Source organism: Chanos chanos, chromosome 6 (genome assembly GCF_902362185.1).
Source record: "Chanos chanos chromosome 6, fChaCha1.1, whole genome shotgun sequence".
Lineage (NCBI taxonomy): Eukaryota > Metazoa > Chordata > Actinopteri > Gonorynchiformes > Chanidae > Chanos > Chanos chanos.
In genome coordinates, this window is record NC_044500.1 from 12,400,090 (window position 1) to 12,424,590 (window position 24,501).

The window sequence follows — 24,501 nt, forward strand, 5'->3', positions numbered from 1 at the left end:
AGCCAATGCCAAGTAGCTTATTTCCGGACAGGTTATTAATGCCACTGCAAATGTGAGAAGTCATAGCAAGCCAGTGCATAGTTGTCAAACTGACGGAGACTGCAAATAAGCAATACGTATGTCTATTATTAATTTTTTAAAACACATATACAATGACAATTTTCATGATAAACACTTTTTTTTTTAATGGCTCCGTAAGATTAGTTGTTTTGGATAGTGATACGTTCATACGCATGATATTTTCATATGACGACGTGATGATGAAGTCGGTTAAAATTGCCTCTCCCACCTCTTTGAACGTAGAGTTAAATAGAGTTAAAACAAAGTTGTCCCATTAAGCGGGTGAAGGGCAAGCACATAGCTGAGTAATATGCCATTACAGCCAAAGGAAAGAGCACGGGCGTATTCCTTTTGATGGCTAGTTTTTTTTTTTTTTTTTTTGCCTGATCAAAAATTATTGCTCCCGCTTCTCCCTAGTTGCTTATACGTATGGTTGTTGACAGTTTTGCTGCCAGTTTTAACTAGCTCGCCCACTGAAAATTTGGATGTGATGGAAAACAAGTATGAGAAACAGACACAGAGGCAGCGTTCCAATATTCACGGTCTTGTTCGACTTATCAAATTTTCTCTCCTTTCTTTCTCTCTCTCCCTCAGAAAGTTTCAAAAGCGTTTCTTTCACACCCACGCTATTATTTACAGTCACGAACACAAGGGAGGGGGGGGGGGGGTTAAACCGAAGTAATAAAAACCTCTTTGTTTTAGTTAGTATTGGACCATTCATCATCACTTTATTTAATATGAGGAAATAATTGTGCCATCCTCCACTGTTGCTAATGGCCATATTCGCTTGTGTTTTCTTTGTTGATCGAAATGAATGAAATTAGGATAAACAATCTTCCGAGTCGTCTGTAATCAAGACCTGATTAATGGATTGCCGTTTCAGCGCCGCTCCTCATTCCAGAACACCTGATATCTTTGCCATAAACAAGCCGTGTTTGTCTAAATGGAGAGATGAAATGACGCATTTGATGAGTTTCTGATTGACCCCGTCCCACCGGCGGCCCATTCCTCCCTGTCTCTTAGCACACACACTGCTCCCTGACTAATGCTCTGTCACTGTGGAGGCACAAGGATTTATTAGAGACCCTGATTAATGGAGGAGTTACCTCCACCCCTCCTCCTCCTCCTCCCAGAAGAAACTACATTTTAATAATTATGGGACCGGTCCACACCGACAGCATGTGAGAAAGAGAGAGAGAGAGAGAGAGAGTGGGTTCAGAGCAAGAGGACAGGAGAGAAGGAGACAATGTAAAGCATGTTGGAAAGCACAAATCAAAATAGTAGGTGTTTTACTGACAGTAATAAAACTCTATTTTTCCAAGGGGAGCCAGCATCCAAAAAGCAATGTGTGAAACTCTTTAATTCTGACCCACTTGGTCTAAATCAGTTGTATATGTGTGCCAACTGTTTGTGTGTGTGTGTGTGTGAGAGAGAGAGAGAGAGAGTGAATGAGTGTGTGAGTGTGTGCGGCGTGTCTATGCAGAATGACAAACTGAGTGGTTCATGCCAGCTCAACGGTCCAGGCTGTTCTCCTTTCATGTCTCAGTACCCCCCCCCCCCTCCCCTCCCCCCAGTTTCAAAATGACTGTTAGTTTGTATTTCATTACCCAGGATCATTTTTTAGATCACACTGAAAAATACAGGAATAAACTTTGTGTGGTTTATAAATATTTGGACACCTGTCCTCTCTAATAGAGGGTTCCAGGCCTACAGAGCAGATGGCATAGATATTGTTGATGTCCTTTTTATTTTCTTCTCATTGATGGAGTCCTAATTTCAAATAAATTTCTCTGTCGGTTTCACTCTGGGGTCCTGATTTTCTCCCTCTCACGATTTGGCAGTTTACCCATGTAGCCACATTCTACTCACTACAGTGTGCCTAGTTATCACAGAATTAGAATAGAAAGAGCAGACATCAATAGAAAATATTGAGATAATATAACCTGTTTAAGGTCACGACCTTAAAATTGGATATATGGATAGCATTAAATGTACTTTCCACATATGTTAAAGCCAAATTAGACACATTAGTACCAAAATATGTAAAACTTATGTTCACCAGACCAAACTATAAGCTCAATCTATGTCTTTCATTCACTTATATATGTATAAGACACTTGTATGTGTATTTTGTTTAGAAAATATTTAATAAATCTATGATCAAATTAATTTATACCATATGCTTCTACAGTGAAGCCCTCTAAAGACATAGAGTGTACTGAATTTACTTTGCCCTGCGTCATTTGGCAATGGATCTTTCCAACAAATTTAGACATAACAACCTCCACCCCCTTGCTGGCATGGTACGGTCCACTGATGACAGAGACATCAACGTTCTGTCCGCGAGATTGATGGGACGCCGAAAACGAGAGCGGCGTTCTCCCTCATCCTCCGAAACTTCTCCGCCTGGAACTTAGGGTGGGGGTGAAGAGAAATAAACATTTAATTAATTCCTCCATTTTCTGTAAGTTGCATATTTCTGCCTAATTAGCATTTGCAGCAATCAAGGCCTTGGACAAGTATGTGGCCCCTACTCCACAGCTTTAAGGATAAATAAATAGGAGAAATTACATCCAAACTCTTTCATCTCCTTTAGAAAAACGTTGTGGAAGAATTAATGTTAGTTTAATATCGCCCCTTTTTTTTTTTTTTCTTTCCCCCTCTGCACGTGTATTTGCATTCTTCAGGTATTTCTCCTCTCTCAATCCCTTTTAGAACAGCAAGTCTCCCTCTCTCTCTCTCTCTCTCTCTCTCTCTCTCTCTCCACACCACATCTGTACAGCATATGTACTTTTCCTCTGTAAGTTTGAATGCTCGGTATATATAATATAGTGCGTGTGTTGGAGACAGGTGTATTTGGAGGAAGGGGAGCTGGGGTTTTTTTTCCCCCTGATTAAACTGTTGGTTACATTGTTGCTTTGCTGCAATGGAAGGATTACAATCGGTGATAACAGTGCCAAAACTCACTCGGTTTACGTGATATTTCAGTTGGAGCTGAAACAGATGTCATCAGCTTATTGTTATCTACCTAACATCATCATTTAACACAGTGAGAGAGAAAATGGTTGAAAATGAGACATGACCTCCAAGACGTTGTGTTTACTTGGTTCAGCCCCAATGAGTTCTTGTAAATTTCCCGGTCACGAAATTCAGACAGAAAAAGGGAAGACAGAGCAAGATATGGAAGAGGAGATTAATGGCGGCAAAAGGGAGAGAAAGAGAGAGAGAGAGAGGGAGAAAGAGAAGGAGCAAGGAGTTTAATTCCTCTAGACCCAATACATCTCCCGTAATACATCCCGTCTTCTCTTCCATTCTCTCTGGAAACAAGGGATGAGCATCTAACGATAACTGTATAATCCCCATACACACATGCATTAAATCCCTACGGATTACAGCCGAGAGGGAATTACCAGCGGATTTCTGCTCTCTCCTTTTCTCCTCCTCCTCTTCTGTCTGCCCTTGCCTTGTAAACATCTCCACTTGGCCCCGACTGCCAATAGCAGACTTTGATAAGGCTGCATTAGCTGCTTGCCTTTTGCCGCCCAAAAAAAACGAATTGCCGCATAGAGGGAGAGAGAGAGAAGAGGCCATTTTAGAACACGCGAGAGAGCGAGAACTATTTATTATTGTGCAGGTAATCTGTTACCCACCCTCCCTCGATCTCTCTCTCTCTCTCTCTCACTCTTTTTCCATTCTCTCTCCTTGTCTCTCTTACTCCCTTTACCCAACACGCGCTTTATCTCCCGTTCCCAGACGGCTTTAGTGTGGGCCGAACCTGGTTATTTGTGTAATCACTCACATTTAAGATGCTCCGATAGCAAAAAGCAAAAAAAAAAAGAAAGAAAGAAAGAAAAAGACCCCTGAAAATCATCTTAGCCCTCCTCCACATTGTCCTCTGCTCATACCACTGTCGTTTTACCCAAATCCTCACAAGAGAATCAGGAGGAAGGAGAGACGGCAAGAGCAACAAGAACAACTGTATTTTTTTTTTTTTTGGTCTTATGACAGAACAGTAGGCTGACAAATTCCCCCAGAAAAGCCCAGTTTACAATGCCCATGTAAACCCATTCACCCAATTTCCTCTGCTTATGTCACTTAAATATAAGCCTTGGATTTGTAGATAAGTAGATTTAAGGCACAATGTGGGGGAAAAAAAAACCCAAAACAAAACTAGAGCAGTTGCAGTAACTTTGCTCAAAACTGCAATGTGTTCCCTGAGATGCCTGATGGCTGTATAGCATTTTGCCACTTTTTTTTCCTTTTAGGTCTTATTTTTAAGTATCTGGTGTTAAAGAAGAAATGAACCTCAGAAACAAATGATTTAAGATCTTAACGTTTGATTGTTAGAGGGAGATATTCAAATGTAGGGTATTTGATTTCTTTCTATTCTCAGTTTTTTTTTTTTCATAGTGATCCACTCATATGTATGTATTTCATAGGAGATGTATGTATGTGCAGTGAAGAGTTTCATACTTGCCTACGCGCTGTAGCTTGCTTTTGCGATAACACACTTGTGTGTTCCTTGTTTCACACCTGTATGCTGGCAGGCAAGACCTCAGGTGGTTGCATTAAGTCCTAGCCCCACAGAGCACCACGGGGACTGTTAATAATCCGTGAAGGAGTCCCCAGTCAGTGCTGATTGGCTGCTGGATGATGAGGGGGCAGGATTAGGAAGTCTCTGGACACCAATAGCAGACTCCATCTGCCAGCAGGGGCCTTCCCTTGATCCATGCAACAGAACTTGTTGCAACACTTGGTGCCACAACAAGCCCTCCCCCACCCACCCCCATATCCCCACAATGGCAAGCTTCATTACAATATTAGGCAGTGAACTTACAACGACATCACTAACCGTAAAACTACCAGAGAGATGGAGAAATCATTACATTCTCCGGTTTTTACTTGCTAGAAGGCAAATTCTTGTCGGCTCGCCTCATTTTGCTGTAGCACACATGTAATGTTTTGATATTGATATTGATATTGAAATTCCATAAACACCTACTCAACGTTTTCTTGATAAGGAAAGAAAGGCTACCTCTAGCGAACAGCCACTAGTACATTACGTTCATGTTGCCGTGTCAAGAAAACCTTGAGTTGCCCCCCCCCTCACTTTTATATTGGATATTACTGTTGTTTTGTCCAATCCAGAGTCAGTATTCCAGCGGCTGAGGTCTCTGGGTCCGTAGGTTGGGTAGGTCTCTGGGACTGTAGGTTGGGTAGGTCTCTGGGACTGTAGGTTGCGTAGGTCTCTGGGTCTGTAGGTTGGGTAGGTCTCTGGGACTGTAGGTTGGGTAGGTCTCTGGGACTGTAGGTTGGGTAGGTCTCCGTGACCGTAGGTTGGGTAGGTCTCTGGGTCTGTAGGTTGGGTAGGTCTCTGGGACTGTAGGTTGGGTAGGTCTCTGGGTCTGTAGGTTGGGGAGGGCTCTGGGTCCGTAGGTTGGGTAGGGCTCTGGGTCCGTAGGTAGAGTAGGTCTCTGGTACCCCTTTTCCACTGCCGCGGTGCCAGTGCCGGGCCGCATTTTTCCACTGACAAAATACTGGTGCCGGTGCCGAAAAGCTGGCACCAGCACGGCACCACAGAATTGCTGGTCCTAAAAGTTGGAACCGCTGACGTCAGAGGCTATGCAAATAAAAACCACGCGAGAACCAATCAGTTCAGCGTTTGATGTGTTTGCTATGTGACGTTCTCTAGAGAGGCGGGAGTAACAAAAAAAGTCTGACCAAGATAGCGGTAGGCTAAAGGCTATATGTAGCATGAAAATATGTATACGATTAAAAGATGTATGGGCAATAATTTGTGTCTACATCAACACGGGCTGTTGTTTACATGTTACATAAACGTAGTCGGACCCAGAATGGTAGAAAAAACACTCACTCTCTTGGCTCTGGCTGGCGCAAATAGACCACTGCAGACCATCATTTGAACACTCTTAAACTTTTGAGCTAGGTGACAGGCTTACTATTTTCATGAATTTCGTCCCAGAGCGAAAAGTTTTTCGGCAAAATTCGTGAGGTGTTTCGCTGTGTGGAAGCCTAGCATAAAAGTAAAAAGCAAGCAGATGCGTTCTGTCCGAAATTATTTTTTCCCCACGGAATTTACCCAAACTTTCGCTACGAAGCGTTCGGTTCCCAAACCCGTGGAAATGCGGGCCGGTTCTGAAAAGGCACCAAGGCAGCACTGGCTCCGCAGCGGCACCGGCACGGGCACCAGCACCGCCCTAGTGGAAAAGCACTATGGGCCTGTAGGTTGGATAGGTCTCTGGGTCCGCAGGTTGGGTAGGGCTCTGGGACCGGTGGCCTTTCCCCGGTCTGTGATTCCCTGGTGGTCAGAGATTGAGGAGATCAGTGGTGGAGGAGGTGGAGTGGTAAGGGACAACTGTTAATTAGAGTTATCACAACCTGGTCTCAGTCACACACCTGACATGACACCAACACCAAGAGGTGGAAACAGAAAACTCCCTTGTTAAGATAGTGTGTGTATGTGTATGTGTGTGTGTATGTGTGTGTGTGTCTCTCTCTCTCTCTGTGTGTGCGTGTGTGTGTACAAGCATCTGTCTAAGGTTTTTTTTTTTTCTCCCTAATCCCTCTATGCTTTAGGTCCTCTGAGAGACCACTAAGCCACTTCATTGACTTTGATCCGGTTTTGGGGGGCAGTTTAATTTCCCATAATGCTGTTGATCACTGATTTCCTTTCAGCGCTGATGTAATTAGTGGGGTTTAAGCCCATCCCGTGGCACCGTTGGCCCTTATTTTTGGGGAGCTGAAATGTATTATTTAAGGGCTGTAAAGGGGATCGATAGGGGCTAGTTGCTCTACAGAGACTTACCCACACGAGGCTCCCTGGCCTGGGGAGGCCTAGGGGAGTGGGGGGAGGGTATGGGTGCATAGGGAAAACCTAAAAAGGTGGGGGGGGGGCCCTTGATACCAACTTAATGATTTAAAGCTGCAACAATCATAATAAACTTACAGAACAATGTCCCGTATTGAAAATGTAATTTAGTCACACTACTCAAAGAAAAGTCGACGGTCTAGGACTAGATGTGGAGATCAGATAGACCCAATTATAAATTTGTTCCGGTAACGCAGCGGTAAATCAACGCATTGTTTGCTTCATTACTCCATCATAAATCACTAAACCAACTAAATGAGACTGATAATCACACAGGTGACTGATTTGATCTTCCAAACGTGCCACTCAAAGCGGAGTTTCAGCTGAGGTACTTTTCCCACACGCTGAGGAATGGATTTATAGGTCACAGCTCAAAGAACTAATGGATTATTATTGCTTTCATAATGGAGGAGAATGAGAAAATATGGTTGTTTGGTTTTTTTTTTTTCATTGTTTGTAGTGATATCATCAGTAAATATGATGTTTCAAGCAGACCTTTAAGAATTCTATTCATTAAATAGAAAATAATGTTGTTACAAAGAATACGAGAGACATATCAGTCCATTTATTGAATTAAGCGTGATTGATTCTATGTTTCTAAGTATGAATATTTAAAATCAATTAAGGAGATTAAACCTTATCAAAGGGCTGTATTGCAATTATAAAATGATTTATAAGGTGAGGTGTCATTTTAAGCATTCTAATGACCTTATTTTAATAAGTGTTGTTAATTTTTTTTTTTTTAATTATAAATTGCTGAAACAGTCACTTAAGCCCGAGACACTTGTTTAAAATTAACCGTATGATTATTTCTAAAATATCTCTGAATGTGCAGCTTTAAGCCTCTGTTTCTTGACAGATAGTTATTTTAGTGTGTCTTCTTTCTGTTCTCGATTCTTCTTACCCCCCCCCCCCCACCCCCCCCCACCCCCCCCCCCCAATTCCTCTCTGAAGACAGTGACCCTCTGAAAACACAGACCAATTACATGCTGCATTTACCCCTGAAACCACACAGTTTGGCTTCACAGATCAGCAGCCTCTCTCTACCACACAGACACGCACATGACGTCCCCTGAAAAGAGTGCGTAAAACGATTAGGACTGGTTGTGTTTGGGGTTTTTTTTTTTTTATGTTGTTGGGGGTTTTTTTTTTGTTGTTTTTTCTTTTTAAATCCATGCCAAAGAGTCTGTATTAAACATAGAGACTTTGTGCTGGGTTGTGTCAGGAGTCAGAAGTTCCAGCCTGAAGAAGAGAGAGGTGATAGTGAGAATTCACAGGTGAATTACAGAGCGGAGCGTTTAGCCTCACCCTGTCCAAAAAGCTCGCGCTTGTTATCTGTTATTTACTTCCCCTGCCGCACCGCTGTGTCCCCGTGGCTGCACAAAGAGGTCAGAGGGTAACGTCTAAATGCCGATGACACCGGCATCCCCTCCGTGCCCCTGCACTGCTGCTCTTTGAAGTGTCTCTCTTTCTGTAATGAACACACACACACACACACACACACACGGGTTTCAAATTCAGACACAGATTAATGGTAAAGTTTCTGCCTTGCAGTTCTTTTTTTTTCCCCTCTGTAAACCAGGACACTTAGGTTTCTATTATTCGCCTTAATTAAAATCATATTGTGTAAGGAATGGAACAGTCTTTCCGCTGTAGAGTTTATCCATGCTCAAACTTCAAACACACCCCCTCCGTGTTCATGAGTTTCGGTGAGTCATTTTTTTTTTCTTTTTTTTTTTTTTTCTTTTTCTTTTAGAGCGAGCGCCTATCCACAGAAGAGCTTTGCAATACTCCCTTCGACCCCGTGATCCCGTCGCTGTAAATTACTGTGTTTTCGGGGCATTTTTCTGGCTCCTCTCTTGATTGATCTTTATTTTAAGTTAGTAGCTCATCTGGATTAAGCAATGTGATGAAGCCTAAGTGTTGAACACTTTCAAATGAAGCCTACAGTAAGTCTATATGCAAACAAAACCCATGTGAATTAGCAACCTTCGCTAGCCCCGCTCCCATCCATTCCAACGTCTCACGGCCAAAGGGAAAAAAAAAAAGGCCCTTCTGTGCTTCAGTAAATAAGATGAAGGGGGAGTTCTTTTTAATTGTGCAAAACAAAACAACAGGGGCTAAGTAATGGGTTTTTAAAAGAGGGCTTTTTTTTTTTTTAGGAGGGGATTGTGTAACGCCCTGTGTGGGTGTGAGGAGGGAAGATGAGCGTAGACGGGTCGGAGTGGGCGGCGTGATGCCTGCGAAACAAAAAAAAAAAAAAAGAAAGAAAGAAAAAGTGAGAAAAGCTGGCACACGGAGGCGCCCAGCTAAACAAGCCTGGAACCAAACTGTGGAGCTAATTACTGCCACGCAATACGAGTGAAGTGCCAACCCAACAAAACGGGGATTAGGATCAATTTCATACCTCGTCCGCCTTGCTCGCGAGATCTTTCAAATTGAAAAAAAAAAAAACAACAACAAGAAAAAAAAACAAAACAAAAACCTTGGATGCGAAATGCCGAAGCGTAAGGGCAGCCCGATAGAACTGTGACATTACCGTCTCTTCCTTTTCCTCGAGGAATGAACTGAAAGCAGTTATCAAGCGATTGTGTTCGCTGATATTAAATGTATGTTCAGTATTGATATTGGCCCAACGTCCCTGAATCAATAAGCTACTGTTTCTCTCTCTCTCTCTGTTACTCCTCCACAATCTGCCTTTTCTGCTCTTAGTGCATCTGCTAAAGGCATCTGCTCCTTGTTCTCTGCTTCATCTGCCCTCTCCTCTAGGGGAGGCCCTCCCTGTTCTCTCCTTCATCTGCCCTCTCCTCTAGGGGAGACTCTTCCTTGTTCACTTCTTCATCTACCCTCTCCTCTAGGGGAGGCTTTCCCTGTTCACTGCTTCATCTACCCTCTCCTCTAGGGGAGGCTCTTGTCTTTCTCTCAGTAGTGTGCTATGGAGCATTTTCATATGACAGACAGAACACAGACAGGGGTATTAAGATAACAGTCCTTAGCTTGCAACAAAAAAGACCTTCAGTAGAGAGAGAGAGAGAGAGAGAGAGATTTTCTGACTGTGACTCTGAGTGGGATGGCAGAGAGGAAGAAAGGATGAGAGAGAGAGAGAGAGAGAGAGAGAGAGAGAGAGAGAAAACGAGAGCTAGCGTTATTGTTGTTGTTGTTTTCTCTTTGTTTTTTTGGAGAGGCGCTCTTAACGTCCCCTGACATGTTTGCTCTACGTCCAGCTCATTCAGAGGTTCAGGGTTGCCAAGGCTTTCTTCCCCTTCCTCTCAAATTTAGGTTTTGTTTTTTGACGAGGTCGAATATCATCTGTCATTCACGTCCGACCGTGGGCTTTTTTTTTTTTTTTTTTTTGTTCATTCCTTTTCTTTCCGGGGGGACTTCGGGAGCCCGCGCCCCTACATTTTTCGGAGATGAAAGGCAGAGAATCGTACAGAATCTTTGCCCTGCCACTGAACCGCTCCGATACCCTGACAAAGCTGTCAGGCTTCATTTTGCCTCTAACTGCCGCTGTAAACTTCATCTGCCATTTGCAATAAACAGAGGCTCTAGCCAAACGCCTATTTCAAACCTTGTCAAAGCTCTGTGATTTTTTTCGTTTGGAGTTGGTATGATGCCCCACGTCCTCCCCCACACTCCCACCCCCGCTCTATTTCTCTTAGTCTCGTTCCCGTACTATATACTCTATATCCCAGTCCATTTGTTGCTTTAGACGGAGACGTAGACATAAACCCAGATGGACTGGACTCACAAGCAGTAAATTGGATTAGGGGTAAAAAAAAAAAAAAAATGCTGTGGATTTGATGAGCTTTACTCGCATTGGTGCGGCGTCGTAGAAATCAGCGGGCGTTTTTTAACGAGCCACAGAAGCAAAAGCTAGCCTTGGTGTTAATGATGGAAAGGCCGTTTGCACGTTCCAGTTGTAGTCCACGTGGAGGATGGCCGCGTCCCTTACCATAGATTACCAGTGCAAAACAACAAACAACAACAAAGATTTCATAGACCAAGTCCCAAATCTATGGGTTTACCATGAAGATGTGTATGCCTTCCCCAATTAGTTACCAGTGCATGTCACACTGTGCTTACTGGTGGGGAAGCTTGGTGATAAACTTGTATAAACAAGAGATCAGATGATTCTCGTAATTACATGGAAGGTATCTAACAAAAAATAATCTCTGCTTTTTTTTTTTTTTATAACCATGTTGTTCATACCTAGGTGAACAGATGCTGTACCTCAGTATCCACCTTGGTTGTGGAGGAGTGTACACACATGCACACGTAAACAAGCCTTAACAGTACCGCAGTGTTATCTCCCGGTGTGAGGGTAGGAAGTGTGTGTGCTTAGACTGCAGGGCTTGGCTTTCATGTGGAAACACACTCACAGGGATCTTACCTGTGAGAATACGACCAACCTAGACTTCAAGCCTTTTTTTTTTTTTTTTTTTACTCCACACCTCCCTCCAAAACATCATTCCCATCCGCTCGCCCCTCTTGTTTCTTTTAAAACAGCTCGCAAAGTTACATCACGTGTGGGTTTTTTTTTTTTTTTTTTTCGTACAGCAAAATACCAAAAAGATGCGCTTTCCTTAATACACTCTGTATCCTTTCTGGAATTTTCTAACCGTGCTCCAACTCACAGTCCGGTTTTCCTTTTTTTTTTTCCCCCCCCCCCTCCCGCTGTCATTACCTTTACCTTTCTCAAACGCGACCTGAAACAAACATGTTATGTCAGTCTCCTTTCTTTCTTTCTTTCTTTCTTTCTTTCTTTCTTTCTTTCTTTCTTTCTTTCTTTCTTTCTCTCTTTTTTTTGGTACCCCCCCCCCCTTTTTTTTTTACGTAGCATGCCATTCTTGTGTTTGAGCAAATGAGAGCTCTAGCTTTTTTATTTTATTTTATTTTTTTTATTTTTTTTTGGCCTTAATTTCAGCGCCGGCATGTTAATTTTAAAGTCAAAGGGGCAGCTCCCTTTTCATCGCCGCGCTTCTGTGTGGAATATTCAGCATGCTGCAGATGTTCATGAATAATGTCCGTCTCCGAAAAACCCCCGCTGCCACCGAAGGGGGAGGAGGGGGAGAAGGAGGGGGGGGGGGGCGTCCAGCAAAAGGAGGGTGGAATGGGGGATACGGGAAAGGGGGGGGGGGGGCAGCCAGATGAATTACACGTAGGGGGGATCTGACAGGCCACGCGGAGCTTTGTGATCATTCCAAAGTTCTAATAATCTCCCTCACCTTCCCCATCTAGGCCGTAATGAAAGAGAATAGGTGATTGCACCCCGGGCTATGTTCCCCGCTTAATGACTCCTCCAAAGGCTACGCGCGGCCAAGGAAAAATGAACTTTGAATGAGCGGCGAATTGGCTCTGACAGTGTGATAGACCGTGACACCGATTCTGTAGCAAAACAGACGTAGCACTAATTGATTATCAATATTTTACGCAAAGTGATGAAAATAAGCATTAAGAGATGAGAAAGGAAAGAGAGAGAGAGAGAGAGAGAGAGAGAGAGAGAGAGATGGGGGTCTGTATGTACCTTGCTGGGGGCCTCATCTGGCTCCTCTCTGCCATTCTCTCTAACCTGTCATCTCTCTCTCTTTCTCTCTCTCTTCCTCTTTCCCTCAGGTTTTCCTAGACTATGCTTCTCTTTCCCCCCCTCCTCTCCTTCGTCTGCTCACAGAGACTCCTCTTTTGTTTCTCATTTCGCACCGTGGTATTTCTGTTCACTTTAAGGAAGTCCTTTTCTCTCAAAGCGGTTTTAAGAGCAGCTCGTTCACATTGATTACTGAGTGCCACCGCGAGCGAGGCTGAATTGCTTTGGAAAAGCCCCTTACCCAGGCTGACCTCCAGTACCACCTGACTCACTCCCCCGCTCTACCCCTGACACGGAGCCCTCTTCTGGGCTTAAGCGCAGGCGCTTGACTGAGCATAATCCCGAGACCACCGTGTCTGCGGCTCTTTGTGCTGGGTGTTTGTTAAGTGCCCCCCCCCCACTCCCCCCCCACGCACGGGTCCCGCTGCATCCCGCAGAAAGACGCGGGGTCCGGCGCTGCCTCTATTCTCCGTCTAAGTGGCCGGCCGTTTTTTTTTTTCTTTTTTCCTTTGAAGCACCTTGCGTTTGCCGGACAATTAACCGGCCGGCTTTTGCGTTTCGCGCGTAGTGGTCGCCGGTATGGTGCTACCACGCCGCCCACTCACTCACAATGGGATCCAGTCCAGGCGTCTTTGAGGAAAGAAACAAAGTCTATTCACCTCCACTCATTAAGAACACACACACATACACATATCATACACAGGCAGCGTTCATTTACACCTCTGGGACATCATACATACACACACACACACACACGCAGTACACACACACAGTACACACTCATCCCCTCAAATCATATTAGTGTTCCAGCTGAAAGAGCCTAGACCTTTGCTCCAGCAGGAGAAAGGGAAACAGAGCAAGTGGAGGAGTAGAAGAGAGGGTTGGGGGGGGGGGGGGGGGCATGGGACAGTGAATAGGAAGAATAGAACCTAAGAAAGGAGATACAGAAATAAAGAGATCAAGAAGTGAGGGTCACGGTGAGGGTAGATTATTTCTCTCTCTCTCTCTCTTTCTCTCTCTCTCTCTCTCTCCCTCTCTCTCTCTCTCTTTCTCTTTCTTTCTCTCTGTCCCTCCCTCTCTTCATCTAATGCATATGCCATGCAGTCCTTGAGCGCTGTTGAATATTTCACTCCCTGATTTCTTTATAAATGTATTTCGGGATGAAGAGGTCACCTGCTCAACACATCAAAGCCAAATATTATCCGCGCGGTTCCTCGGTTCTGGTTTGTAGGGGAGATCTTTGCTCCCTCTCCTGTTCTCATGGCCTCAGATGGTAGGACCTCTGTTACTGCTGTAGGCTGGTGCTCCTCCGAGTCTCTCCCAGCATTCTCTCTTTCTTCTGGAAGGTTCTGGATGGAACATGCGGAGGTACGCCCTTGGATGTATGAGGATTATGGGAAAGGCCTGGCCCTTGCTTTGGGTTAAGGCAAAGGACTTCCTGGAGGAAGTTTCGAGAGCAGGCTCAAACAGGACATCTGAATCTAACCTGACCCCATGTCCGAATCCAAACGCCCACGTCGCACAAACGCTGTGTGTGGGTCCTGTCAGCTCCACACGGCTCACACACACACACACACACACACACTTGCTCACACAGACCGCTCCACGTGCACCCTCTAACTCATCGCCCACATGTTGCGCTGAAGCATACCCCCCCCACCCCCCCCCCCCCGACCCGCTATTTCTCAACAATTTCTCGCATTAAGGTGAGAGGGGGCCTGAGACACAACCTTTGCTTTAAGCCTCTGCGTGTTTTTGGTGAGGGACTCCCGGTTTCTTCTCCAAAACATAGCCGCCTCAAGAGACCAGTCTGTCGACGCTATACGCGTGGCCTTTCCCATTCTGCGCTCTTCTAACTTTCATTAATAAAACAGGCAAACGGCCAGTGTCTCGTGCGGTCCGGGAACGTGATGAAAATGGAAATTCCTGATTGCGAATTCACTTAGAAAATTAAAGAAATCGTCATTAAGTTCGTCCCAGAAAAAAAAAAGAAGAAGAAGAAGAAGAAGAAGCTCTCGGTTCTCGTACCAAAATAAGGAGCAGACGAGCAGAGCCGAAGTCTGAATCTTTCATCAGATGTGTGTCGTATGAGTATAACGAGCAATGACGCGTGTGTACTTTTTTTTTTTCCCTCAATTAGAATTCACACCCTGTCTAAAGCACATGATTTGAGACATACTCATCCCCCTTCAAATTAATTCAATTAACGCTGATTATTTGCTGCAAACCCGTCATCGTCAAACATTAAATATTTACCTATTTTTCATGTCTGGTGTGTGATTAAGGTCTTCTGAAGGTCACGCTGGGTCAGATGATGTTTTGACTTAATCAGTAGAAGAGCAGAAAACATTTGTGCACTCAACCATTGATCTTGTATGTGAAATGTTTTCTGAGAGCACACTGACGAATCCAAAATAGAAGTCCAGTGAGACGATTATTCATGAATCATTTATTGAATTGGTTTGATATCTCTTTCTAATTGTTTAGTCTGTTAATATTTTATGCACATCATTGAAGTTCTACTCAACTGTGACAACGTTTGGTAGACTTTCATTTAAAGAAAGGGTGTAAACCTCTTCCTTTTTTTTTTCCAGTCAAGTGCAATCAGCTTTGCACCATCCTTCACAAACCTCAGATAAGGGATTTTTTTTTTTTTTTTTGTGATAACCGAATAAGAAGAAACGTGTATTAAATCACCTCGAGTTTTAAGCTGAACGGCCAATTTTTTTTCTGATTCACGCACGACCCAAGATTTTTGCTGCTGTTAATTTGCGTCGTTTGTCCAAATTAAATTCATGCTCAAATCTGATTTCCCTGAGGCAAATTATGCCGTACAAGGTGTACATGAACTGGTTTTAATGGGGTCTCGCAGGCTCAACACTCTTAGTGCCACACACTTAAACTCTACTTGGAGCCTTGGATCCTTCACGCCGCCGAGGAGGCAGATGGCACGGTCTGCCATCCAGTGGCCAATCGCGGCATTGCGTTCCTTAAGACCGTTTCTTTAACCCGCAACCCCCCGAGTTGTTCCAGTCTGCTAAAAGAGGGGAACAGTCATTAAATTGGATGTAATGGGTTATTTTATCTTTCTTTTATTCTGTGGTTTCTCTCCCGTCTCCCTCTCTCGTTTGTGGCCGCGCGTTTAGAGACGCGCGTCGGCACACGCGCGTCGGCGGGGCCGTAGCTGCAGTTCAGAGTGCGAGGGTGTGTCTGACTTAAGTGAATTCCTGATTCAAAGGGACATTTTTCCAATCGCCCCCACACCGCTCCTAATATTATGTTTGTCGTCTGGCGTGCCGCTGATTTATCACGTTTCCTCCAGCCCTGACATTCACACTCGTTTTGATTGGCGTGTAGATGCAAAAAGAGCCCTTCTCTACTGCCTGCATACACGCACATAGACACACACACACACACGCAGGCACGCGCGCACGTGCGTATATACACCCATACACCAGCCGTCATTTAAACTGACAGATAAATACAGGCACTCAGACAACTTCTTCTCCATTTGTGCGTGTGTGCGTCTGTGTTTGTTTGGGTGTGTTTGCAAGAGTTTGTGTGTGTGTATATGATTCTGCGTAAATGTGAGCGTGTGAGTAATGTCTAAGTTTGCGTGTGTGTGTGTGTGTGTGTGTGTGTGTGTGTGTTTGTGTCTATGTGTATTAATGAACAGAAACCGTAGGAGTCAAGCGAGTGTTTTGAGGAGGAAAAAATGTTTTTTTGTCAGTGTGTTTTTTTTTCTCTCTCTTTCACTCTCGACCTTTAGTGAAACACTTGGATGTCTCTAAGCTAGTGTTTGCCTTTCCTTCAGGGGTTTGCACAACACACTAAAAACTAGAGCACACTGGGTAAATGAGCTCTCTCCCCAGGCCTGACTTCCTCACTTCATTCTTTTTGTTTTTACCTTTCTATCATTAGACAGTGTTTCCTCTTCATACTGTATGAGGCCCTAAATGAAAACGCATGTTTGTGTGTCTGACTGTACGCATGTATGTACTGTTTGTCTGAGAAGGACTGGGTTGTAAGGCAGTTTGTTGCATGCAACATGTTCCTAGTGTGTGTGTGTGTGTGTGTGCGTGTGTGTGTGTGTGTGTGTACTCGCTGTGTATCGAAGTTGTTGGCATTAGACGTTGCTCTGGGCTTGAGTTTAGCATCACTTTCATGTTTATCAGAGGCCTTCAGCCTTCTCTCTGTCTCTGTCTCTCTCTCTCCTTGAGGCTTCTCTACCTCTGCATAGATCCATACCGACTCCTTTCTCGCCGGCCGACAGGTCCCTGCGCATTCCTCCTCCCTCTCCTTCACTCACATCCCTCCATCCTGCCCTCCATCTCTCTCACTTTCCTGCGGTTGTATACTTTTAATCAGGGCTCTTCTGACTTCAGAGGGAATGCAGGATGGCCTGTAAAATTCTCTCTCCATCCCTTAAGGTGTTCCTGCCTGTGTCTGTAATCACACCACCTCCCACACACACACACACACACACACACACAAACAAGCAAACAAAAGGCTGCACATTTTACCTTTCCATCTTTCTCTCTCTCCCTCTGCGTAACCTCAGGCCTCCAATATCCATGATAAGTTAATATGTAAAAAAAAACACTTGTCTCAATTGTAAAACTGAAGCTAAGGCGACCCACAGCCCAAATGAGCCCGTTCATAATAATCCACCTTCAATTTGCATGACATGACCGACAAGATTTGACGCACACCAAAGCCGCGAGGCCCATATCAGAGTGGACACTGGCATGTAGTTCTCACTTCCTTCATATTTCATCTTCATCATCATCATCATCACCACCAGTGTCATCCTCACCTACACACAGTTCAACAGCAACAAAGTGGTGAGGGAGACAGAATGGATGGGGGTTAAGGGTGGATGTATGGTGGAGGAGTCAGAGGTGTGTTGATGTTGGCGCAGCTGCAGGGAGTCAGCCTGGACGAGGGACATACCCTTACGCACCCGTGCGCTATACCAAACGTGTTTGTTTGATATTCAGACCCGACTAATTAATCACAGAGGACCGTGATGGCTGCTGTCTGGTGTGATTGAGAAGCCTGGGGGCTGGGGAGGAGGGCTCTAAGGAGGGGTGGGGTGGAGGCGGCGGAGGCAGGTATAAGGGGGCAAAATCTGGAGGTAGTGGTGGGATGGGGTTGTTCAAAACATTTAAATTAAGGGGGGGGAGGGGGGGGAGCGTTGACCCTAAACCCCCCTCGCTCTCACTTCAGTTATGTCTCTATCAGAAACACGCATGTTTCACCAGCATGCGGACGAATACACGAGTTTCTCAACAGCGTTTACAGAATTGAGTGTTCACTGGTTTATTTGTGGGTTTATTGCCGGACAGCAGATTATTGGTTTATGTTTTAGACAGCGTTCGGGCAGATGGAAAGCCCCGCAGCTATGATAGTAAGGGCCTTCCCAAATCAATACTATCTCTCAAGGAGAAGTTCCCCTAGCCCCCCCCCCCAATCCTCCTAACCCACCTCCTTCCCTCCCTTACCTCTATCCCCAGCCTCTGTCAGAGCTGACCATACGGGAGAGAGAGAGAGAAAGAAAGAAAGAGAGATTGTTTGAAAGAGAGAGCAGGTCTTTGTGTTGTACAAGCTCGTGTAGTTTTCGTATACGTTTACTGTATCCACAGATACAACATGCCGCCGTGTATATAGAACAACAGATTAGAAAAGAGACGGTGTGTAAAACGCTCCGCTAATCCACGCTGGCTCTCCTTTCTCTCTCTCTCTCTCTCTCTCTCTCCGTAAAGTTTTAAAACTCCTTATCCTCCTGCTTAATTACCACTTACAAACCACACGATAGCGGAGCCAGTTTGACAAAATCAGATTTCCCGATTTTACGTCTCGTTCGTTCGCTCGTTCGTTCGCTCGCCCCGAACCCCCCCCCCCCCCCCCCCCCCCCCACCACCACTCCCCCCACCTTTTCCAACTGCCCTCGTTTGCATGGCATCGCTTACGCACTTTAGGGCCGTGTTCGCCGCCGCGCACTCGAATTTAATAACCTATCTCACATGTCTGCCTAATGTCATCTCAAGGGCCGACGACCTTCTCTCGCCTGCCGCGTTATTCCAATGAATTGTTTCTTTCTAAAGAGTCATAGGAGCTGGGCGTAAAAAGGAGCCAGGCAGCGCCCTGTGAAGTAGCGGAGCCCTACTGTACCAGATAAATCAGATCGGGGCCGGGACGCTTTTATTGAATCTAAATTGCGGCTTGCGTCAGGGCCCCCGCGCGCTCCGCTCCGCGCACACGCCATCAATCACGCCGCTGATAATGGAGCCTGCCCAATTCCACCTGATGTCTGCATTATTACATTTTATTCTAACGAGCCGCGTCTAATCGGCCCGAGAGGGGAGGAAAAGAGAGAGAGAGAGAGAGAGAGAGGGAGGAGAGGGAGGAGAGGAATGTTGGGACAGTTTTTTTTTTTGGATGTTGTTTGTGTGTGTGTGTGTGTGTGTGTGTGTGTGTGTGTCCCTGTTTGAATATTTGCTGATGTTTGTATGCTTGTGTGTGTATGTGTGTGTTTGTGTTTGTGTGTGTGTGTGTATCTCTAGGCAGCAACAAGGATCATTTAAATGAAACATAGCCCTTCATGGCTACATGACTCCAGGGGACTGAGACTGCAATTACACATATAATCACAATTGGATTTCAATGGAGCCTTCATTATCCATCCTCACAGCTAAGATGGAATGAAGTGCAGATGAAGTGAAAGTCCTTAGCCGTCTGCCACAGTTTGTCTTTTATTACCTAATCTAATACAAGCCCCTCACTCAATCTCCAACTCATCAGCTGCAGTTTATAATAGGCCAAGAAATATATCTTTAATAATTCCCAATATTCCCGCCAAACATTCCTGTGCCTTCGCTCTCTCTCACACACACACACATAACAAGTGTGTGTACGCCTGCTTACGAGTGAAAGTATGTTAGTATGTCTGTATGCTCGTGTATGCGTGTGTGTGTGTGTGTGTGTGTTTGAGTTAGAGAGAGAGAGAGCGAGAGCGAGAGAGTGAGAGTATGAGGAGAATCTGATGTTACACAATGCTCAAATCATGATCCGTATTGATGTAATTAAATAGAAACTGGCTAGGTTCTGAGGCCCTCTTGCTTTGTTTGTGGGGGCAGGCATCCCGCGAGGCCCCGTGGAGATGAGAGGAGGATAAACAGTTTGATTTTGCGAGATTGCCCCCAAGCACTGTGTGCTGGAGAGTCAGAGAACGAGATATGCAGAGAGACAAGGAGAAATGAAAGAGGGGAAAAAGAGAGAATGTTTGTTACAAAAGAGAAACTACAGAGTGCCCTAAGATTACGTTTTGTGTTTATTTATATATGTGTGTGTGTGTGTATTTGTGTGTGTCTTTGTGTGTCTGAAAGCATGTTTGTTTGCATGCTAAAGAGAACAACAGAGAGCATTAACCAGTTGTGCTTTGCACATGACCGACACTTCGTGTGAGCCAATTACTGGACAAAGAAATCTGCCTGCGTGTCAGGATGAGGTCACGACCCCACGACCTAATCGGCATGCTTCTACACACGCCCCCACACTTGACACTCAAAAAACATATTTAAAAAAAAAAAAAAAAAAAGACAAAAAACAAAACACAGATATCTCAGAATGTTCCCGCTCATGGTCGTAGGTACTTTCCGTCTTTCTCAAACGCTCAGCGCTTCCCGGAGTAAATACTCGAACGCGCAAGCTCACATTTACAACCGTTTAATCGTGCGCGCTCCGCGATGGCTTTCTCACGCGATTGTTTTCTCTCTCCTTCTCTCTCACCCTCTGTTTAAAAAGTTAAAACTCATTGTAGGTAATGTTATAAGGGACTCAATTTTCGTAGAGCTCCGCTCATCAGCGAGCGAAATAGCAATAAAGCCAAATGGCTCCTGGGAGACATGAATGCTTTGGAATAAATGATGTGCTAAAACAGAGACGTAATTAATTTACAGCCTGTATTGATAGTCCCGCCACATTCCCTACCATAATTCTTAATCTCCTTTTACATCTTCATTATTAGAGGGAGAACGCAGGAGAAGGGGGGAGGGTGTGGGGGGGGGCGGTGTCAACATTGTAAGTGAATTGCCAAAAGACTCGTACACAAATGATTCCTTTGGCGTCAGAATTTCTCTTAAGCGTTTAATTAGGAAAGCAATGAATGTTTTTCGATGGGTACGCGGAGTAAGTAGTGATTTAGACTATCATGTCTGTGTGAAAATGTAACAGGGGAAGGATTGTTGTAACTCCAGTCTGTCCCGTATAGCCGTGTAGAAAGCTGGAACGATAGAGAAAGACAGAAGTGTGTGTCTCACGCGCTCCACAAGTGCATCCTGATCGCACAAGTGCAGAATCTTGGAAAAACGCACCACATAGTCCTGTGATAAACACTTTAATGAAGCTCAAGAATGCTCGAGTGCTTAAGAGACCTGTCCTCACTGATCATAGAAATCATTGTCTCTCTCCCCTCCAGCTAAAACAGATGAAGTACTGAGAGCGAAAGAGAAGAAAGAGGAAGAGGCCAGGAAGATGAAGGAGGAAGGTGAGTTCTTCTTTTCCGCTGGGATGTTTGGATTACGAAAGATTGAAGTCATTTCCCTCAGAAATGACAAATTGATTCGTAATTGATTAGCTTTGTTAAAAAAAAAAAAAGTAAGAACTGCAGCAAAGATTTATCTCAAATGTGAAAGGTTTTGTACGCTCTGTGATGACGTACAAAATGTTTCCACATATTTGTTCTCCATGCAGTATGTCTGTAACATTTGGATTTTATTAGTGTAATTTGGCCTTGTACAAAGTCCTTTTTGGAAAAGTGTTTGAAAAATCTGCTAAAAAGTTGAAGCCTAACTAAATAACAGAATTATGAAAACAGGCAGTGGGATGTGTCTTTCTAATACTGTGACAGATACTAATCACCAGTACGTTGATTACATTAGATTCATTAATGCTCTGTAAGTATGCGATTATAATCTTGACAAAAGAAATGAAAATTAAAATGGAGTATAAATGTTTGGAAATGCTTTTAGAATTTACCACTTGAAATCAGCTGTGTTGGCCATTATGGGGTCGAAAATGCCAAGTTTGAAAAGGACATTGTGTCTTTAAAGAAAACGAATTGAGCAGTATGAGCTCTCAGTGAAAGATGATGACATACATCTCATTGGGTTTCAGTAGCAAGAGAATATCAGATCTCTCTCTGACATGTGAAATGTACGTATAAACATATACTAGATAGTGATTGTAATAAGGGGGAGAGAAAAGTGCTTGGTTGTGCAAACAGTAAATTTCACGTGTCATCTTCCCCCACCCTTTCCCGCATCACGCGCACACACACACGCTGCATCTCTTACACGCATATTCAAATGAAGTCAGGATCAATTTTGCCACATGGCGAGGAGAAAAAAAAAAACGTAGGTGTAATAAAAGCCTTCAGATGCTATAAAGACATTAAGGCAGTCCTGGTGTTGCACAGAACTGAATAAGAGATTGAAAATCGGAAATGGCCCGCTAAGCTCTCTCGCTGTGTGCCTTCCCACAATCCTCATCCAAGGCCTTGGGTTTCGGGTGTGAAATCAACCGAAATTCTTCCTCGTCCCCAGCCCCTCGGGTCAGGCCAGTGCGTCGAAGGAAGATTAGTCGCAGTGCTTCCTGACGGCATGCCTTTCATTAACTTAACCCTGTGCTCTTACACGTTTTACACTTGTCATTACTAAGTCCCGCTGATTTAAAGGGTTTGGTGTGGGGTTTGCATTCAGTGGCTGTGGTTAAACTTGAGGTTTAAGGAGCTGACCTAACACTAATGGTACAGTGCTTAGAAGCAGAATTTGTCGTTGAATCCCCCGTGTCTGACTTTACTCATGTTCTCTCATTTGCTTTAACCTCATGCAGTAGTTTTCTCATTTTCGCTGTTTATGTATGTCTGTGTGTCTGTTGTGTGATGATGTCAGGTGTAAAAAGAGCGTGGCTGAAATGGACATACTAGTGTACTGCATACTGGCCCAGTATACACTGTGTACTGCACACTACTCCCCACCCCTGTATACAGTATGGGATGCGATTATGAGAACTTTCCTGTAGTGTACTACACGTTTGCTATTGGTTGGGCTATTTGTTCTGTTAAAAACGAACAACACACGACGACAACAAATATCTATCAAAAGTAGCCCTATAAGAAAGCGTATGAAGACTTATTACACCAAAATATGCCGCTGATATATTTATATTCGGAACTGTAGCTGGAGTTGAAGCCGCTTCTGTCACTACCCGCTGTATTGGTTTTTTTTTTGGTTTTTTTTTTTTATTTTTTGACAGTTGGAAATCACCGCATGGCTTCAGGGGATGCAGTACTCGACAATGTGAGCTCCGGTTGTATACTGCAAATTTTCGCCAGAGTAGTACATCACCCGGGTAACTGTCGTGTACTACAAAATTTTTATTTTTCATGTACTGCATACTACTTACTACCTTTCCGTCAAGATCAGTATATGAATAGTATGTAGTATGCCATTTCGGACACAGCCTGTGACTGGTTTTCTCCTTCTAGTTGTAATGGAGCATTTTGGCACAGCTGAAAAATGTCTGACCTTTTTGTTGGGTGACCTTTCGGCCAAATGAAAGCAGAAGCGTCAGAAATTAATTAGCCCTGCAAACCTACTTTGGTCTTGCGAAATTCTGTCTCGGAATAATTCAGACGCCTCCCCCTTTTCTCTGTCCTTTTCACTATTTTACTCCTCTTTTTCATCCCATGTTTTTGTCCTCCTCTTACAACTGTTTCTCTCACTCTTATTCCCAACACTGATCTCTCTCTCTCTCTCTCTCTCTCTCTCTGTGCTGAGGATGACAGTAAAGGCAATGCTACTCTGTTAAATAACTTTGTGGCTTCAGGCTACAGTACTCAGGTCCCAGTTAGGCAGGTTTCTTAAGCTGAGTTCATGCTGTAATCCCGCCTCTTGGAATCAATTGACTCTCCTCCCCTCTCTCCTTGGCATGCTTTCATTTCTCACTTAAGCTCTTCCCGTTTTATGAAGTAACACATTCCTCCTGCATAGCGCTGTTAGGCTTGGTACCCCCCACCTCCCAAAGAAACCGAAAAGAAAACACCCCTGTGCTCATTCTTTAAATCAAAAATAGTCTCACTCTGAGGTCTCTTCAAAGGTACTCCCCTCCCCTTCCCCCTCAACTCCACCCCACAGGCATACCCCCCCACCCCCCACCCAAAAAAAAAAAGGCACGTGACCTTCAAGAGAAATGAAACGAGCGGCACATAGCTCGTCCGCTCGTCTCCTACCACTTGTCAGCTGTCCGCTGTCTGATCCCAGATCAGCAAAGGTCTACCCACGCGGTCCCTTGGGGTCTCCCAGAGTTCAACACCATAAGAAAGTTCCATGTGAACTCGGAAAATGAACGAAACGAAAGGAAAAAAAGAGAAGGACACCGCCCACTGCCAGAGAGGAATGTATTTCCGTCCCGTTGGTCAGGAGCTTGATCGAAAGCGCCGTTTGATTCGTCTAAGAGCAGCTGGGAGCTGTACATTATTATTATTATTATTAGAACACATGCTCCGACCTCCTCGCCGCAGAAAGGTCTACGAGAAGGACACTTGCCAAGCAGAGATCAATATTTCACCTCCTGCTCCCCATTTTAACACACGCACTTCAGATTGGAACTTGAAAGGAACGTTAGCCTCACTGTTAAAGGCCAAATAGTGTTTGAAAATCAAACGGATAAAGAGAGAAACATCGCAGATGTCTTTTTTTTTTCCTCTATCTCTCCACGGCTTGTCAGTACATTATCAGAGACAGATTTGGTAACAGTTGCAACGGAGTTAAAGTGCAGCGTTTTTGTAGTTTATGTGTGCAAACGTGTGAAAGTTTTCTAGCGGCTCAGATACTTTGCATTTTCTCGTTTAATTTAGAGAGTTACTCGAGAATTTGTATATTTCGAAGTGCTAGTAATGAAAGTG

General features: G+C 44.4%; 1 protein-coding gene across 2 annotated transcripts in view; it reads left to right on the forward strand.

Annotated features, from left to right (window-relative positions):
- rsrc1 (arginine/serine-rich coiled-coil 1) overlaps positions 1 to 24,501 on the forward strand; it is a 102,687-nt gene that overhangs the window by 59,395 nt on the left and 18,791 nt on the right. For both annotated transcript variants that reach the window (XM_030777636.1, XM_030777637.1), the window contains exon 7: positions 21,013 to 21,081. In XM_030777636.1, the coding sequence (XP_030633496.1) occupies positions 21,013 to 21,081 (69 nt within the window). The remainder of the gene's footprint in view (positions 1 to 21,012; positions 21,082 to 24,501) is intronic.